At 42.4% G+C, this 20,161-nt stretch overlaps 1 protein-coding gene across 9 annotated transcripts in view; it reads left to right on the top strand.

Annotated features, from left to right (window-relative positions):
• Window positions 1–20,161, top strand: part of adgrl3.1 (adhesion G protein-coupled receptor L3.1) — a 253,089-nt gene that overhangs the window by 107,078 nt on the left and 125,850 nt on the right. For all 9 annotated transcript variants that reach the window (XM_015954195.3, XM_015954193.3, XM_015954197.3 and 6 more), the window contains 2 exons: window positions 12,045–12,059; window positions 13,375–14,163. In XM_015954195.3, the coding sequence (XP_015809681.1) occupies window positions 12,045–12,059; window positions 13,375–14,163 (804 nt within the window). The remainder of the gene's footprint in view (window positions 1–12,044; window positions 12,060–13,374; window positions 14,164–20,161) is intronic.

Here is a 20,161-nt window from a genome sequence, read left to right on the forward strand (position 1 = left end):
ACACACACACACACACACGTGTTGGTGAGCGGCTGCGTTTGACTGCTGACGCTCCGTGTGTGTTTTTATTTTTGCAGTGAGACAAACTCACCTCACACCGTCCAGAGTTTGTTCTTTAAAGCTTCTATTAAATCCACCGTGTTGACGTATTTTAACAAGTTTATGCTGCAGGAGTTAAAGTTTACATTACGGAGTAAAAGTTCGGCAGACGTGCTTATATATATATGGCCGCTGCGCGCTGGGTGTGGGGGAGGGGTACTCGTGTTGCACACAGACAGCTGGTGTGATCAGCTCTGAAAAGCGTTGATCACAATTTTCAGATCATGTTTACTTTTCACGGAGATTGGCTGTGGATTCCTCTTCCGGTCGGCATTCTAGGAATCGAAACAAAAAACTTTGAACGATTCTGGGAAAAACTAACAGTTGGTCCCGGTTTCCAATCGATGCTCGATGCCCAACCCTACTGGTGACCCCATTAGACAAAAGGACTGGTATCAGATCTACAGAAATTCAGACCAATTATGAAGTCAAAAATCATGATATGAACTCTAGTTGTCTCAGTTTGATTTCATTGGTTTTCTGATTCAAGTTGAGCCTAAACACACAAACAGTACAGATGAAACTTGGTGCAAAAGTCAGTTTCTGTCAGTAATTCAACTTAGACTGAGAGACCATCTAAAGGCTCAGGAACCCTTTGCAGGTGTTCTGGATTTATCAGCTTATCGTGACGAGTCTGGAATATTGAACCTCTTCACAATAGTCTAATTGTCTGACATTTTGAATTTGGGGTAGTGGTGCACTGATATGAAATTTTAGGGCCGATTTTGATATCCGATATTAAGATCAGTGTTATGGCAGATAACCGATATGTGCAGATACCGATATACTGACGTTAATGCTTCTGAAATCAGCAGATTTTGTATAGAATGAAAATTATTAAAGCTGAATTTACGTAGTTATGTACACACAACACACACAATTACACTTCTGAGAGGATTTCGGTCACTGTTCACATGACTAAAAAATTACCCCCCCCCCCCCCACCCCCCGCCTCACCCCTCCCTCTGAAACGGGCAAGCAAATAGAGACAAGATGGAAAAAATATCGGTCTGGTTTTATTTATCAAACCAATAGCGATATGTTAAAAAAATGACACCGATATCGATGCCAATAATGTCCATCCGTAATTTGAGGTTTTCATCAGCTGTAATCAACACAGTTATAACAAATGAGGACTGACACATCTGGCTTTACATGTAATTTTTCTATCTAATGTTTCACTTTTAAGTTGAATTACTGCCATAAATGAATGTTTGCATCATATTCTACTTTGTTTTTGTTTAAACTGTAAATACAAAACATAAAGTAGTGTTTTCCCACACTTTATACAAATTTTAGTAAGACAATTTCCATTTAACCTAGATAAGTTAGAGACGTTTGCTCTCAGACGGCACTTCCCCAGAATTCTCTGCAGGCCATGATGTTGCTGACACAATGAAAAGCCTAAGATTTGGTTATTTTCAGTTAAAAAAAATCTATTTTTCTTCTTCTGAAGTGCATCACGATTTTCATCTTGAGAGGCTCTATATAAGAGATGGTTTCTTCTTCTTATCCACTTCTTGTTACTCATCTGTAAAGTCAAAGCTAGTCTCTGTTGCTTCAAACTGAGGTTGTTCGTCAAGCTAACCATGGCAGCTATCATTTGTTCCACTGAAACTCCCTTCAAAAGATTTGGACCATCCCTTTTGGATCTTTTGAAATTGCAGACACTTTGTGAGTCTTCATCTTACAATAGCCATCTACAGCCTTGGCACCAAGGTCCGTGCAGACGGCCAAGGTGATCTCCCACACTGAAGCATTCAATTATGTCTAGCTAAACGGCTCTTGCCTGGCGTCTAGAATGACCGGCAGATTAAATAATAGGACTATCAGAGCCCTCTCTGGAGCAGATGGAAACCCAACCTGATACCTGCCTAATGCCCCACCGAGCACACACACACACGGACGCGCTCACTTGTGATCGTCAGGAAGAGCCTGTCAGCAAACTGCTTTCACTCTTCTTGGATCCATTCTTGACTTCCCTGCGTGTTGTTCCCTTTTTAGTTTCTTAATGATCACACAACAACTCTTATTCCATGGACTCAACGCCACAAAGAAAAGCAGCTCAGGATCAATGGGAGATGGGTTGCATGCTGATCTGATAAACAGTGGGTCAGTTAGGGTAACATTTGTCTCTGCAAAAGTAGACAGCATCTGATACAAAGTCATTAGAGAGCTCAGCTAACAGAGGGAGGGGCATCATCAGGGAAATGAAGGAATCACAATGAAAAAGGCTCTGATTGTACATTAGCATCATCAGCATTCTGTCTGATGAGCTCAGTCTGGATCAGGGAGCTCTACCATGCGGCCCAGGCATGGACGTAATTTTTTTTTTTGGGGGGGGGGGGGACATGTCCCCCCCCCCCCCCACTTTTTCCAAAGTTAAGTTTTGACCCCTGCACTTTTTACGCTATATTAAATTGACACTGGTTGAGCTCTAGGACCAAGCGGAAAACAACCGTTTGTGTTGAAGCCTGTTTCCCATTAGAATACAACCCACCCCCCCACCCCCCTGTGTCCCCTCCACTTCTAAAGTGAAAATTACGTCCATGGGCCCAGGCTCCTATGGTTGTGTTTAGCCTTGCAAAATGTTTACAGAGAAAAACTGTTTGTATAATGATTAAATAAACCTTTGGGTCCCATCCTTTCACATTTTAGATACCTCCGCCTTTACATGACACAGCTCTTCACAGAGGCATTCTTCAAGTATTTATGAAATCAATTATCCTTGAAAGATGTCATAATGTCGGAATTTTACAACATGCTGACATTCAGTCTGGAGATGTAGCCGTCAACGATCACGCAACATGCTTAATAAATCAACGCTGTAAACAGTACCGGTGTGAAAGATGTGTTGGACATTAAGTGCTGGAAAAAATCTCCCAAAATGTTGCTATAAATCAAGATAATTCAATAAAGATTACTTGTTTTCTGACTTATATGATGGAGCGTACTCAAAACCGTTGCCTTTCTCAAATGCCTACAAGCTCTGGTTTTAATAAATCATGATAGTGTTTGAAGGCAAAAGCTTGGCTTTGGCACAATCAAACGAATGTAGCATCACGGGACATCCGTAACTCAAGTGTGTCTCCTTGGACATTAAGCAGCCTGGTGGCGCTGTTTGTTAGTTGTAAACACCTGACCTCCTAGCAATCATCTCCGTGGGCAGACGCTGCTAATCACACACTGAGTGCATGGAAAGAAAATGAGCTAAGCTCCAGGGAGACGCATCTTCACACTGCTGATGCACTTTTCTACGAGCGCTGCCATTCAACTAGAACTGGTACGGTTCCCACTCCACAGAAATTGTAAACATTCCTCAAAGTGGGGTGTAAAACAGGTAATTCAATTATGTGCCGTGCATTTTTCAGGACAATTTCTCTCCACCATCTCCTCCCCCCAACCACCCGCCCCCCTCCTTTTTTTATTCCCTCCAATTTTTGGGGCTTTAGTTACCTGAACCGCATCTCGTCTCTCCTTGTTGCGCTGCCTGTTTTAGCTGTTTTCCAAGGCTACCATCAAGCGCTGTCTCTTTCCCTTCTCTGGCTCGCTGTGGTATGAGTGTGTGGTGGTCGTGTGCCAAACTAGCCAGCTAGCATTTGCGGTAATTAGCCACCTGTGTATACTCTCTCATAGCACTGCAGGCGTACTATAAATATCCATACATCCATTAGCACACTGCTGAACAAAGTGCTTCACCAAGGCAACTGTTATGCATGGATGGATTTAATCTCAGCAGTAACAATCCATGCTGCAGAAAAATGGATGGGATTTGTATTTGGTTTCATTCATGTTCACACTTTCAAAAAAAGCACCGGCAAGGTCTATCCATTTCCTCATCTTCATTGAGCTAGCCGTGGCTCTCAGCTGCTGTTATGAAGCAATTAGCAGTTATTAATCACAAAAGTCAGTGATATGTTATGCAATACCCATGCAGTCTATTAAAAACAATAGAAACTTGGCTCAGTTGGAAAGCTAATTAAAAGATAAAATCGCCTTCTTGTCTGTCCAATTAAGGACTTCTGTCAGGTTGGACCTTTGGAATAACTTCATCATGATCACACTAGACGTATGTGTGTGTGTGTGTGTGTGTGTGTGTGTGTGTGTGTGTGTGTGTGTGTGTGTGTGTGTGTGTGTGTGTGTGTGTGTGTGTGTGTGTGTGTGTGTGTGTGCATGTGCGTATAGCGTACAAGTGTGTGCGTTGTCCTGGAAACAGTCACTCACCACTTGGATTCCTTTCCCCACGTGCACCGTTGGTGTGCGTGCATGTATGTTAGATGTGTGTTTGCGAACACATATGCAGACGTTTCTGTATTTCCTGCAGAAATCAAGTGAAGGGAGTATGGGAGAGGAACTAAGGAGACAGAAGGAGAGACGGCAGAGCGACAGCTGAAGCAGAGATAGAGGGAAATGGGTTACACGAGGCCAGCAGACGAGGAACAGAACGAACGAATTAACTGATAAAAGACGCTGCATGAGAGGTGGACAGGGTTTGGCTTGGGGGGGGGGGGGTGTTGGAAATACAGAGGAGGTAATGGAGAGGATGAACAAGGAGTAAAGCACAGATCGAGTGAAGTAATGAAACGGGATGGCAGGTGAGGATATGAGGACGGGGGGAAGAGCAGAATAATGGAGAGGGAAAGCAGAAATCGCCTGTGTCCAGAAACGACCTTGGGCTCGGGCCCTGGACTGATTGGAGATCAGTGATAATCATGGTGAGGCTGCTTTCGCCACTCGTCATCTGCAGCAGCGAGCACGTGGGCATGGCTGCGCCTCACACATATTACACACACGCGTGAGCATGCAGTGTTTCTGCTCCTAGACAGCCACCTCCTTAATAAACCATACGTTTTCAATAAAAATGCTAATTATCTTTACGCTGCGGCACAGTTAGGTTAACGCTGCTTCCGCGTGCTTGTGCATAAGAGAAATAGAGAGGGTGAAAACAGAAAAGGCATCAAAGGTGCCGCCCCGGAGCGATTAAAGGGGATTAAAAAAATATTTTACTGCACGTTTTAATGAATAATTAGATGTTTTTTTGTGTAAATGTGAAACTCGACAGGTGACACATCCCTATTATTCTCCAAGTGTTCTCCAATATTCATTCAAAGCATCACTAGTAACAAATGAGCACATTTTCCTCCAGTAGCTGCATAGGTACAGTAAGTGATTCTGCAAATGATCTGTCATAGATAGTTGATAGATAAAAACATGCCGCTCCCGCTGCTGAATTCAGCTCTGAATAATGTTAAGAAAAGGGAGACACTAACACACGACGCCTTCTTGTTGATGTTCCCTTCAGAAATAAGGACTTTTTCACACAAATTGTCATAGCCCAAATTTTCTTTTCTCTTATTCTTTTAGCTAAATTAGGCACCATGGAGAAACCGTCTCATCTTTTGCATCATCTCGCATGCACGAGACACCCTGACAAAACCTTGAGTTTTCTACAGACATCTTACCAACACACACACACACACACACACCCTGTCAAATCCTACACATTGAAAAATGAACGTCTGTGATCCATGGGAAAGGAAAAAAAAAACTTTGATTTCTTAACCTTGTTCTGGAGATTAAAAAACAGACACCTGAAGAAAAAAAAATCCTGCAATAAGCTCGCCAGCAGAGACGTCCATTAATCTCGTGAAACACTGAGCCGCGCTACAAATTGAATGGCATTTGTTTGACATTTTCTCTGCCATTTGGTATACTTGTTGTCCGCCGCGCTTTCATTTGAAATCTATTAGTTGCCAGCAACCTTGAACCCTACATGTTTTTGCTCCATGTCTGGGAAGTTGTGTAAGAGCTTCAGGAACTTTAAATATCCCGTTGTTTTGGTGCTGTCAGTCCACGTCGTTGTCACCATCATGTGTCTCTTTGTATTGTACAGGTTCTGAGAAAGACTCAAGTCTTGGTTTTCATACTTTCCTGTTTCATAGGTTTTTGGTTGTTTAGTCAGATATTTCTATGGTATGCTGAAGTATAATCAAAGTATTAATTTAAATTTTACACTAACAATTACATGACACAAAAAGACAATAAGCTGTCAAGGGGGCAGCAGTAGCTCAGGTGGTATAGCGGGTTGCCTCATGATCGGAGGGTCATGGGTTCGATTCCAGCTCCCGCCAGGGGTATCCTGCTGTTGTGTCCTTGGGCAAGACACTTCACCCAACTTGCCTGTGTTAGTGGTGGTCAGAGGGGCCGACGGCGCCAAATGGCAGCCTCGCCTCTGTCAGACCTCCCCAGGGCGGCTGTGGCTACAAGTAGCTTACCATCACTAGCAGTGTGTGAATGTGAGAGTGTGTGAAAGCATCTTTGGGTGTCTTGAAAAGTGCTGTATAAGTTCAATGCATTATTATTATTATTATTAAGTGTTGGCTTGTGTTTTGAAGAACCTTGCAGTTCCATGTCACAATCATCTTCTAGATTAAAGGGAGACCAGGCAGTTTTGGCATGCTTTCAGCACCCCCTAGTGTCTGTTGAACCAAAAACAAAACGTATCTCCTCGCTGTACGTTCGTCTTTTTAACATCTCAATCTGAAAGCCAAAATGTCTCCCCAGCCTTCATTAGTGTCTACAGGAGGAGTTCATTGCTAAAACAAATCAGCTGTGTTCATGATCTAAAACATACAGGAAACGTGCTGGAAGCAGGCTGCAGCACCAGATATGTCAGCTCATTTTTTTGTAAGTCCAACAGACCAGACCGGCACTCTGAAGTTGCAAATGTGGTATTCTGGCCACAGAGGGCCTGAGTGACATTTCATTAACACTAGAACTACCAGAATTATAACCCCACTAACAGTCAGTTTGACGGCTGTCACTCTGGCCTTTAAATGCAGGCTGATGATCACGTCGTGCAGCAAAATGTTTCAAGTGTGCTATGAATGAACTCTTTATTAACGTATGGTAAGCAAATTTCATTTTAGTCCAAAAGAAAAGAAGCCTCTATTGTTTGCTGGGTGACAGACTCGGCTCCTTTCCGTGGGTGGGGGCGGGGTGTCGGAGATCATCTTCTGCGTTGCTGTCTGAGTCTCAGCCGCTTCCTACTGACCAGTTTTCATTAGCGATCCCCTCTCCGCCTGAAGCAGCTTCATTTCTAATGCATGTTTCGCTGAGAACATCCTTCTAAAAGCTGCTTTAGCAGCAATTTTAGACGAAAAATCAATGAGAGTCAACTGTCCTTCATCTGCAAGAAAACTTTACCATGTAAACAATAGAGCCGTCAGACTGACGGCCTGTAGGAGACAAAGACAAAATCAACTATATTTCTTATTTGATAAGATAAGATTTGACATAAAAAAAAACACAAAAATAGGAAAAGCTAGGACAACGTGAGATCCGTCTAACTAAACTTATTACATGAATGCTCTCCGGATCTTTTACTGTTGGCAGGACTGATGGTACTTCTCAATTTCTCTTCTCTGGGTCAATTTTTTTTTCCTTATGTCCTAAACAACCAGAGGGAGTACTCATCAGAGAAAATGATGTGAGCCCAGCTCTCGGCGGTCCAGCGGCTGGACCTTTTCTAGAATTTCAATATTTCTAGGAGCTTTCTATAACTATTGTGCTTGTCCTTCTTGAGGTCATCCTCCAAAATTCTTCTACTCACAGTTTTGCTTTTTGAACCTCCCGTAAGACTTAATATGGTGGAATTTGGGGGTTTTTTGTTATCAAGTTTATTTTCAGGACAAAGAAGGACTTGCAACAAATCTGATTAGTTTTCATCACATTGCAAAGTTTATGCAAATAGCAATCATTAAACTGAAATAGCAACCTTTGTGACATTTTATAATTGACTCTCAGAACATTTGACCACGGCTGTGTCTGTGTTCCTCTTCAGTTCCCTAGTATTTGTGGTTCCATCCCCCGGCATATTTTCTACTTCCCTTTACCAGTTTCCCTCACAAGAAAGTTCCTGATGTGTTGAACCATGCCATATCTTACCTCTTCAAGAAACACACACAGAAATGCATGAACACACGTTTCAGGTTCTGAATTCAACACGATCTTCTTCCGGAGATTGCTTATTTATCGGGAGATGTGCTAAGCCGCACCAGTTACCATGCATTTTTCATGAGCCGAGCATTTAATGGTTGCTTGTGTGTATGTGTGTTTTTGTGTGTTCATGCCTATTCCTTTCTATTCCTCACACGTTGTGTTTGTCCTGTTGCTGGTGATGAGTTCAAACTCTAGTGTGTTGAAGATTTTAGCATGAGGCGTGTTAAATGTAGTGCATGTGTGCTATATATATATATATATATATATACATATATATATATATATATATATATATATATATATATATATATATATATATATCTGTTAGGTAATTTTATCTCCCATCCAGGATATATATATATATATATATATATATATATATATATATATATATATATATATATATATATATATATACATACATATATATATATATATATATATATATATATATATATATATATATATATATATATGTATATATATATATATATCAATCAAATCAAATCAACTTTATTTATAAAGCACTTTTCATACAAAAAAATGCTACTCCAAGTGCTTCACAGATTAAAATGGCCCCATAGTAGGGCTGTAGCGAAGCTAGGGCTGGGGGTAAACGATTATTTTTAAAACGATTATTCTGACGATTATTTTATCGAATAGTCGACTATTCTAATGACTATTTATACAATTAATCTAATGATTATTTTTCTATTGCTATTGTTAATAAAAACCAAAAAATCTCTAATAAATTCCTCCAAAAAATTGATTAATTGTTACTGTAAGAGAATAAACACTACAGGCCTCCCATTTTGTATAACACTGCTTTTATTGTGTTGTGGTTGGTTATGTTCTGGTGACGTGTAGAACTTGGGAGTGCAGGCTGCTGCCTGAGAGGTGGTTGGAGACGGAGTGTCTCCATGCTGCTTCGTCTTGGTCACTTATGTGCGTGAGGCGAGTGGTGTTACGACTCTTCCTGGGGAGTTTGGCTCGTGTGCAAAAAGGAAGGGACAATAATGTGGGATTTAAAAGTTAAAATGATGATCGGGTTTATTTACAACTACAAAAAACCAAATCTTTCCATCCACAGGTTGGGAGTAATAAAACTAATTCTGCCTGTGGGGAATTAAAACAAAAGTACAGATAACTAGGGATGTCCCACTGTGCAAAGATTACAGGGTTTTGGACCAAAATAAGAATCTCCAAAGTTCCAAACTCTAAACTGGGCGGTTAAACCAACCTCAAGGTGATATTTTAAACTAAACCGAAAACCCAAAACACTCTAAATGTAACAAAAGGGAGATTTTATTACATTTAGACATTTATTAATTTGTACCACAAATTATTATTTTTTATATGTGTTCAACATGTTTAAATATCGCTTGTTTAATTAACCAACATTTCTAGTGTACAGCGCCTTGTTTGGTTGTAATGCCTTGTGAATGCGCTTTATAAATAAAATTGGATTGGATTGGATTGAAAAAAGATGAACTCTAAACCAAAACGTAACAGCTTATCCAAACGCAAGAAGCTGTTAGCGAAAATGCTAACAGTAGCTTTACCAACGTTAAGTTGCCAAGTTTAAATAAACCAAAAACACCCAGCAGCAAACAGACCAGCTCGGAGGAGAGACTGCTACCACCAAAACAGCTCTCCTAATGTCTGAAAGAAGCTCCTTTATGAAGGGAGAAACGCTCCCGGTGATTTTCTACATCTGCTATAGAGACGGAGCAGCGCATTTGACCCCGGAAGCTGTTGTCCGTTGCCGGGAAACGAAGGCGGGCAAAACAGGAAAGGAACCTAGTAGTGGACGGACATTATTCCGGGTCTTCGGTATTTGGCTGAGATGTTAGTGAAGGCGGAGAAGAGGGCGAACTAGAGGAAAAACAGGCAGATTCCACCTCTATTTACAAACTCCTGGGGATGCAACAAGTGGGCGCGGTGCGTCGACTACCGGATCTGACGTCAACAAATTTTTAGAATCGAGCCGTCGACGTCATCGAAGCCTCGCTACAGCCCTAAGCGAAGCGTCGATGACGTCGACGGCTCGATTCTAAAAATTTGTTGACGTCAGATCTGGTAGTCGACGCACCGCGCCCACTTGTTGCATCCACAGGAGTTTGTAAATAGAGGTGGAATCTGCCTGTTTTTCCTCTAGTTCACCCTCTTCTCCGCCTTCACTAACATCTCCACCAAATACCGAAGACCCGGAACAATGTCTGTCCGCTACTAGATTCCTTTTCTGTTTTGCCCGCCTTCGTCTCCCGGCAACGGACAACTTCCGGGGTCAGATGCGCTGCTCTGTCTCTATCGCAGATGTAGAAAATCACCGGGAGCGTTTCTGCCTTCATAAAGGAGCTTCTTTCAGACATTAGGAGAGCTGTTTTGGTGGTAGCAGTCTCTCCTCTGTGCTGGTCTGTTTGCTGCTGGGTATTTTTGGTTTATTTAAACTTGGTAACTTGAACTTAACGTTGGTAAAGCTACTGTTTGCATTTTCGCTAGCAGCTTCTTGTGTTTGGATAAGCTGTTACATTGTGGTTTAGAGTTCATCTTTTTGTGTGTAGATCTCCCTTTTATTACATTTAGATTGTTGTGGGTTTTCGGTTTAGTGTAAAATATCACCTTGAGTTTGGTTTAACCTCCCAGTTTAGAGTTTGGACCTTTGGAGGTCCTTATTTTGGTCCAGATCCCTGTAATCTTTGCCCAGTGGGACATCCCTACTTATTTGTACTTTTGTTTTAATTTCCCACAGGCAGAATTAGTTTTATTATTCCCAACCTGTGGATGGAAAGATTTATGTTTTTTGTAGTTGTAAATAAACCTGATCATCATTTTAACTTTGATCATCATTTTAACTTTTAAATCCCACGTTACTGTCCCTTTCTTTTTGCACACGAGCCAAACTCCCCATATATATAAACTGTGCCATCCAGAAGTTAGATGAAATATTTTTCCTTTGAGGACTCTCCTCTCCTCTCCTCTCCTCTCCTCTCCTCTCCTCTCCTCTCTTGTCCCTCATCCTTTCTTTCCTCTGGCCTCTCAGGGGACTACTTCCATGCAGCAGGTCTCTCACAGTCTTGAAAGACACAAGGGCACTGCCTGCAGGATTAGGTTTCTGCCATGTTCACATTCCACTCTGTCCCCATGGGACTGAGGAAGAATGAAATTCATATGTTTAAGATGTTTCTAGCAAGTGTGCACATTTCATTGTACGGTGTTGAGAAGCTCTATGCACTGAGCTTTTCGAGGGAATTGGTGTTGAAGCTTACTGCCCTCCCTCACACAGATGCTTGCTAGCTCACACACAGTCACTAAATAAATAAATAAATACATAAATAAGTAAAATTACATGACATACACAGAACGTGAACATCGCAATGCATCTTAATATAGTAGTTTTAGCTAGTACTCTGAAAAGCAATCCCAGTAATCACATCAGTTTTCTAGTTTTCATTGTTCTGTTGCTATTAGCGTACATTATAGAGCTCATTATCTCGGGTCATTTTGTTTTGTTTTGCTCTTCATGAGGGGTAGGACCACCAGGGGCGCTGTGAGCACATGTGTGCTTGTGTTATGCTCTTCTTGTGTGTTTGATGTCAGAATTTTTTTCCCACCCTTTGTGTGTGTGTGTGCGTGTATCTGTCTAGCATGTGCGTCTCCACATGTGCAACATATGAGATATGCAGTACTGTCAGATAGCTTCCCTGTTACAGCGCAGCATCTTCAGACACTTATGTAATGTTATTACCAATCACACACGGGGAGCATCCTGGCGCTCTCACAAGGTTTGGATGAAATATGAGGACGATTATGGAGATCCAAGATTGTATTATCATGATTTCCTTATTATTGCATCATTAATCTATTTTTGTCTCTTGTCTCTTTCTTTCTCTTGTTCCCTCATTTCCCCCTCCCTACCAATCTTTTACCTATGATGTGTGCAGAAGTGGAACAAAAAGGTAAGTCACTCATTCAAAACACTCACGCACAAGTGCTCAAAATCTGGGATTGGATCTGAAATTTAGATGCCAGCACCTGAAATGTTTTTCTCCTTGTGGAAATATGGTTGCTATATTAAGACAGCTTGCATATAGAGGCAATTTAGCAACACCAGTTCTCATTAGATACACTCTAGGGCCATATTATGCCATGGCATTGTGTGGAATGTCACTTAACATGCTCTCAATGGGTTGAGAACATTTTTATAACGAGCCATTAAACAGAGAGTTATAATGGCATTTTATATTGCTAATCCATCTCTCTGTAAAGCCAGCTAATATTCCATCAATATGCTCAGGCTTTCCTGAAGTGTGTTGTATCTGGATTTGTACCACTAAGAAGAATGGGAAAACCACAGCACACATCTGGCATGCCTGTATCTTCTGTGCAGATGCAACAGCATTCCAGTCAAATTACAATGGCCCCTATGATTGGTTGCAGTGACTTCCCTGAGTTTCTTCCATCTCCCACATCTCTCGTAAAACATGATCTCAGTATCCCAAGACAGGGAGGCTGAGCATGGAGTGGGAAAATAATTATTGTAACTACTTGAAAAAAATAAAAAAAACAGTGTATGACAAAAGATGTGCTCGCTTCTGCAGTTGGTGGTTACTGACAGAAATAGAAAGGGAAAAAAGTGAAGAAAAAGTTGTGAGTCTAATGAGGAACTGAGCTGGGAGGAAGAAATGGGAATAGAGAGAAAGTGTGGAAGTAGAACAAAATGTGCCATTTTCTCTTTATCTCTTCACTGTGAGAGCAGGGTGTGATCTGTTAAATGGAAGGCGTGATGTTGGTCTGTTTAAGAATGGCTGTGACTTTACAAGATCTAAATTCCACTTCTGTAAATCTATCGTGTCATCCTAACTCAAGTGTTGTTGAGTTAGAATGTTTTGTGCATTTATATGGGGCGACGGTGGCACAGGAGTTAAGTGCTCGCCCCGCAATCGGAAGGTTGCAGGTTCGAGCCCCGCTCAGTCTGTCGCTGTCTTTGTGTCCTTGGGCAAGACACTTAACCCACGTTGCCTGCTGGTGGTGGTCGGAGGGACCGGTGGCGCCAGTGCTCGGCAGCCTCGCCTCTGTCAGTGTGCCCCAGGGCAGCTGTGGCTACAGTGTAGCTCATCCCCACCAGTGTGTGAATGTGTGTGTGAATGGGTGAATGACTGATTGTGTTGTAAAGCGCCTTGGGGGGTTTCAGGACTCTAGAAGGCGCTATATCAAATACAGACCATTTACCATTTATATCAAGTTGCTCATACTATGGTCTTGTTCCCCCAGTTTTTCTGTGTCCTGGCATTCTACGAGGAGTCTACCAAAATGAACATCTCTTTGAGTCTGACCACCAGTCAGGCGCGTGGTGCAAAGACCCCCTTCAAGCCTCCGATAAGATATACTATATGCCATGGACTCCATATCGCACTGACACACTTACAGAGTATTCATCAAAAGAGGACTTCATCGCAGGCCGGCCGACCACCACATACAAACTGCCTCATCGAGTGGATGGGACCGGTTTTGTTGTTTACGATGGGGCGCTATTCTTTAACAAGGAGCGCACCCGAAACATTGTGAAGTTTGACCTGCGCACCCGCATCAAAAGTGGAGAGGCAATTATTGCGAATGCCAACTACCATGACACCTCACCATACCGTTGGGGGGGCAAGTCGGACATCGACCTTGCTGTGGATGAGAATGGACTGTGGGTGATCTATGCAACAGAGCAGAACAATGGACGCATTGTTGTGAGCCAGCTCAACCCTTACACCCTACGCATTGAAGGGTCCTGGGACACCAGCTACGATAAGCGCTCTGCCTCCAATGCCTTCATGATCTGCGGAGTCTTGTACGTTGTCAAAACTGTCTATGAAGACGATGACAATGAAGGGACGGGGAACAAGATTGACTACATGTACAATACTGACAAGAGCAAGGAAATGACAGTGAACATACCATTCCCTAATTCCTACCAGTATATAGCTGCAGTGGATTACAACCCAAGAGACAACCTGCTGTACGTATGGAATAACTACCATGTGGTCAAGTACTCACTGGACTTCGGCAACAATGGTAAGTCCAATTCAGTAACTTTATCTACCACTCAGTGCTCTTGTTTACTTTTTGAATAAATGCTATAGGAAGACACATTGGTATGAGAATGTTTCCTCTTAAAGTAACAATAGATACGTTTTCTTTTTTGACTTTGAGGTAGAGCTTTAACATTGATCTCTGTGATTGGTGGGTTAGAAACTTGACCAGTTTCATATATGACACCACTCTGCACCCCTAAAGAGGGTGGCTTTTCATATGTTAGCTGTAATGCTAGCAGTTAGCATTTTCAGTTTACATAGACTGTCAATAAAAAACACGCGAGGAAGAAAAATAAGTTAGCTTTTTTTGGTGGCATCATGGTGAGGCTTGGAAGTAAAAGTAAAGCATGCTTATCCATCAGCTCCGCAAGGGACAGACATGCACGGATTGATGGAAGCGTTTTGCTCTCATACTTCTCCGTCTCCTGGGGAGTGTTGCAAAGCAATTCCCTGCCAGGACAACAGAGGGCGTAGCGCTGTTCTGTGGTATCCTGTCATGTATCCGGTCCAAGATAGTGTGTTTATATTGTGTTTTTTGTATTTAAGAGACTTTTTAACACAGACAAATTTGTCTCTCAGTCACCTCCACCTCTTCATGCGCTCACCACCTCTAAACCCACGTTTCCTGTCATTTCCGTCCACAAATAAAACGCTTGCTGCGCATCTTTTCAGTCCTCCAGTCACGGGGGAATTAAACGTTCATATTTTCAGAGATTTTCTGCGAGGTATTCTTCAAGCTTCTCCGTGTCTGCCGCTTGTTATTCTCGGCTCTCTTTATGTTTTAGAGAGCGCAATGGTGGCGGTGTAGACGACAGCGGTGCTCTGACCAATCACAAGCTTGCGTTCTCCGTCTCGACTGACGGATGTTTAGAAAAGAGAGGTCGACTCCGTCCGTCCTTGCCAGGCACTCCAGCACGCCCGCAATTACGGATAATGGCGTTGAGTGTCTCCGCACTGACGCAGATGGAGAAGCATGAATCAGGCTTAAGAGAGTAATGTATTTGGAGGTGAAGCATAGAGCTAAAAGTGAACGTTGGCACTAGGAGGCCACAAAATCAGGGACTGGGTGATCTGGCGTTGTTGCTACAGGTCTTGTGTGCCACACTGTGGTTCTTTTTACTTCGTAGTTTTAGTATTAGTTGGCTCATGTTAATGTTAAGTTTGTTGTTAGTGCTAGCTGCAGCAGGCTGCAGCAGGGTTGTTTATGTAAATCCACTTTCAACCAGTAGGGCGGAGGGTCAGGAAACTGCTGTGTTACTTTATTAAGAACAACACTTGCATTTCATTTCTTTATTAGCATACCTTTATTTGTGGCGTATGGAATCCCTTCCTTCAACATGAAGTCAATATCAGTAAAACCAATTGGAATAAAAAGTAGAAAAGAAATAAACCATCAATGTTGTCATAGTTCTCCATTATGCCATGTGATCAGTGCATTTTTTTCCAAACATGAAAAATATCCAAACAAATAAACTTACTGAACTGCAGTTCTACAGCTGCTCCTCCACATACGAGTGTTACTGAAAGTGTAGCGATCAACACAGTTATTTCTGGAAATGAGAAAAGATCACAAAGACTACCTAGATCTCTGCGTTTGAAAGAATATCTCAAACGGCGATGCTGAGCCTCAAACACTCCTGCTTTGTAGAGAGATACTTGCCAGCTTTCTCTTTAGTTTCCACGGCTGCTAGATAAAAAATAGTGCCTTTTTATTGAATGTTGCCAAGAATGTCTGGTGGGTAGGAGGAACTGATACATCTGTGCATGATGACAGTCGGAAGATGCTTCAGCCTGGGTTTGACGTGCATTGTTTGTTCACTTTTGCCGCTTTCAGTTTGCTTTCAATTGCTGTCACTGTTTACAGTGAATGAACTCTGCAAGCATATTGAAACATGCAATAATAACTCCAAAGACAATTATACCTCAAATTTGAGATGGACAAAGGATGGATTTCCAACTCTGGATTGGGACTGAGTTTGAAGGTGGAGGAGATTAAAAATCTAGGGGTATTATTCACTGATGAGTGAAGCACAAGATTGATTGGCAGATTGGGGCAGCATCTGTAGTGCTGCAGACATTTAACCAATTTTCGTTTTGAAATGACAGCCGAGTTACAAAGCAAGGCTGTCAATTTACCAACCAATCTGCGTTTCAATCCTCAGTTATGGTCATGAACGTTCAAAATTAGAAGGTTTATTGTCATCCAATGACAGAACATGATGTAGGCACAATGAAATTGCAAAAACTACCTCAAGGTGCTGGTCCTATACATAAGATGAGTAAAGAAAGGTTGTGGGTAATGCATAAAAAAGTGACATAAGCCATTGACTGCAGAGAGGATAGACTCTAGGGCTGTCGCGGTTGAGGAATTCCCCCTGCGGTGATTCAGGGCGGCTTAATATTGCGGTGTGCGATATTGTTGCAGCACTTATTTTTTTTTATTGCAGTACTATCTAAACATAATGCTTACACATTTAAAAAAGGTTAAAAATTGCCGTGCCTTCTTTTATAACACTTTACTGAATGCAGATCAAAGGGCAGTAACAACACAGATCGCAGTAACATTTGTTTCTCCGACAGTCGGAGTCCGACTGAACTTAAAAACAACAAAATTCAGGAGAAGGTTAAACTTTTAAATGCAAATTTGGCTGCAGCATCTAACAAATAAGAAACAAGTCCCCATTTTGTTTAGTTGTTTAAAAATCAAGCATAAAAAATTACATGTACCGGGCGCGGCGCACTATCATTTCACTTTCACACACACGAATGACGGTGATTTATAGCTCGGTCACATCCTTGTTACCCACAAGGAAAACCAGCATGTTAACCATATACGGTTTGAGAGGGGATCTGAGAGGGGTGGCAACATTTCCAGCAACACTGAAAACCCTCTCGGATGGTGCGCTTGTTGCACTAACGCACACGTACTTGCGTGCGACTCTGGCAAGCAAAGGGAATCTCTCCCGGTTGTTGCTCCACCATGTCAGGGGGTTTCTTTAGGGTGGATGCATTCCTCCTACAGGTAGCGAGTGAGCTCCAGCTCGGCTCAAACTCTCTTCGGGACGGTTGCAGAAGCAGTGCTTGTCCGGGACTTCAGCAGGTCTCCGAGCGTTTATTTTATTTTTTATTTTTTGCCGCTGGTGGCAGCTCTGTCTCGGCCAAGGACTCTGGCTGCACAGCAGCTGACGTACTGAAAACCAAAGTGCTCCCAAAGGAGCAAAGTAACGTTTTGTTTTGATACCAGTGCAGCCATCCTTCTCAACATGCATCATTGAGTTGAATGAAGTTCGGTAATCGCGGTGGCCCATGATGCAGCGCGGTGGGCTTCTTCATATTGCGATATTTCATTTTTGCGGTTACCGTGACAGCCCTAATAGACTCACCCTTAGGGATAGGGTGTGGAGCTCAGAGCAGAGCTGTTGCTCTTCTGCATGAACCAGAGCCAGTTGGGAAAATCTGGTAAGGGTAAATTCTGGACACTTTCTAAATCAGTTGTTGTTTATCTTTTTGGAGGAGACCAGATTCACTTGTGTGGTTATTTCTTTTGTAGCATAGAAATGTTAAAGCTGCAATAGAAAATTTTGAAAAAATAAATTAGCTTAAGACATTGTTTCCATGTCTCTTAACAACGTTCTAACATAGTGTAGCTTTAAATATATTGGGGAAAGAAAAAACAAAAATGAGAAAAACTATTAAAGTGCTTCCCTCTGAAAACCTCCGCGAAATAACACGTTTCGGACCGAAAGCAAGATCCAAAAAGAAAAACAAGAAGACGTTTGGATCAAGAAAATGATGACTGGTGTTTAGCACTATCTCGTATCCACTGGCAGTGTGGGATTTCGTTTCTGGTGGAAGCAGATCCAGGGAAGATACCAGAGGTGAGAGTTCTGTTGACCGAGTTTGCGTTCAAAATCTAGCTTGTTTGCAAATTTGCTAAAACTGCTTTAACATTAGATTTAATATAAAGCAAAGACATTTTGGATACATGCTCCCATCTTTCTCTTTACTTGTTGTTGCATGAACTGACAGACTTACAGTCCTGCAGTTCTCTAGTCATTTTGTGAGCTTGCAGGACCAGTTGCATGGAACACGTTTGCTGCCATTTCACATCTGAAACGCTCCTGGTTGCAAGGGAACTCGCTGGGTAATCAGATCTATGATGTTACACGCCGCTTACGCATCCAGTGGAAAGCTGGAGTTAAGCCTAGTTCATGCTTCTGTGTCAGCTCCACAAGGGTGAGACGCACACGCACTGACACTTTTTGGCTTCGGATTTCTCCATCTCCTGGGGAGTGTTGCAAAGCAATTCAGGAAAACAGAGGGCGTAGCGCTTTTCCTGGTGCTTTTCTGGAGTATCATACTGTTGTGTTTTATTTTTTTTCCAGATACTTTTTAACACGATCCAATTTGGCCCTCATTCACCTCCACCTCTTCATGCACTCGCCATCTTTTCTCCCCGTGTGTCCTGTCTGGCTGTAAAGCAATCAGAATTGATGTCTGAATGCCGAAGAGAAGGCTTACAGTTTTACTCTCACAGGTGGAGCAGTATAGCTTCTGCTTTAATGCCACGCCTGGTACCAAAACTTTATTAGAAATATTTTCGGTTGAAAGGGAGTAGAAGAAAGGAAGACATAGGATAAGAGAAAAACAACAAAGGATGTAGAAGAATCTGCTTCTAGACCTGCAGAAAAATAGTACATTTAGTGCCAACCACAGCCTTAGGTTACGTGTGAAAAATGCCCAAGTGCATACTTGTGAGAGAACCTGTGTGCGTACATGCGCTTGAGTATGTAAGGTTTCTCTTATAAGAGTATTCAATAGTGAGTATGAGTGGCCACAGACCTGCCCCCAAAGATCCATGGAAGATGGAGGCGTTCCAAGCCCCAGAAATCTAGAGGTCACCCCCGGAGCGAGAAAACCCCTGGGACACTGCCGCCGGAGAAGCCCCAAGCCCCCTCCCGAGAGGTGAGGAGGATCGCCACGTAGGGTGCAACCAGCAGCCGTTCCAGAGTCCCAGGAGACAATGGCAATGGTGATAATCTATACTTTTGCCACAGCTGCCCTGCACTGCTGTACACAGGAGCCACCGGTCCCGCTGACCAGCAACAGCAGGTGAGGAGGGTGAAGTGTCTTGCTTGAAGACACGACAGCAAAATTACCTGCAGGGAGCTGGGCACTGCATCCTGAACTACTGCTGCCCTGATGATGGTACCAGTAGAAGTCCATCCATTAAGTGGAGCCCAAATGTGCGGATGTGGGCAGGTCATCAAGCCTCGTCTCAGTGTTAAAGTCCCATTTGGATGGAATCATGGTTATTACAGTATTGGGCAAAATGTTTGAGTGAGGACTCAGAGCTTAGCAGATTCTTAATTCTTTAACACTATAGCTATTTTTCTTTTTCTTTTTGCGATGGACAACACAGTGAGGTCATCTTCCCAAGTGAAAAGTGTCTAACAATATATTGGCTTTCATCATAGGCATAGAAATCTGACTTTGAACATATAAAAGTGGGATTATAATGATAACGCATAAAGTAAAAGTGACACATAACTTTAAGAGGGTTAAGTGCTTTAAACTTTAGACTTTTTTGGGTCTACACAAACTTATTCCCAAGGGCGTTTTATTTGACGACATTTGAGCTACATCTTCAAATTCTGAAATCATTTGTGAAAATTAACTTCTGAAGTTCAAGTTTTTAACGCCTCTCACCCGACAGCTAAGACTACAAATGTTTTAAACACATCTCAGCTCGTTCTCTCGGTTCGGTGAAGTATCGGCGCTCTCATGACGGATTTTCAAGCCGCAGCTGCCAGTCATTCATTTGAGCACCACGCCTGTAATCCATCTCCGTGTTTATTCAGCATTGAAAATCTAACAGATGGAAGTCAAAACTCTTTGCATAATCACCGAGGTAGGTAGCTTAAATAAAATCCACGTACAGCGGCTCTTTTAGATTGGGATGATCATGTGCAATCAGA

The sequence above is a fragment of the Nothobranchius furzeri genome, chromosome 7 (genome assembly GCF_043380555.1).
Source record: "Nothobranchius furzeri strain GRZ-AD chromosome 7, NfurGRZ-RIMD1, whole genome shotgun sequence".
NCBI classification, from domain to species: Eukaryota; Metazoa; Chordata; class Actinopteri; order Cyprinodontiformes; family Nothobranchiidae; genus Nothobranchius; species Nothobranchius furzeri.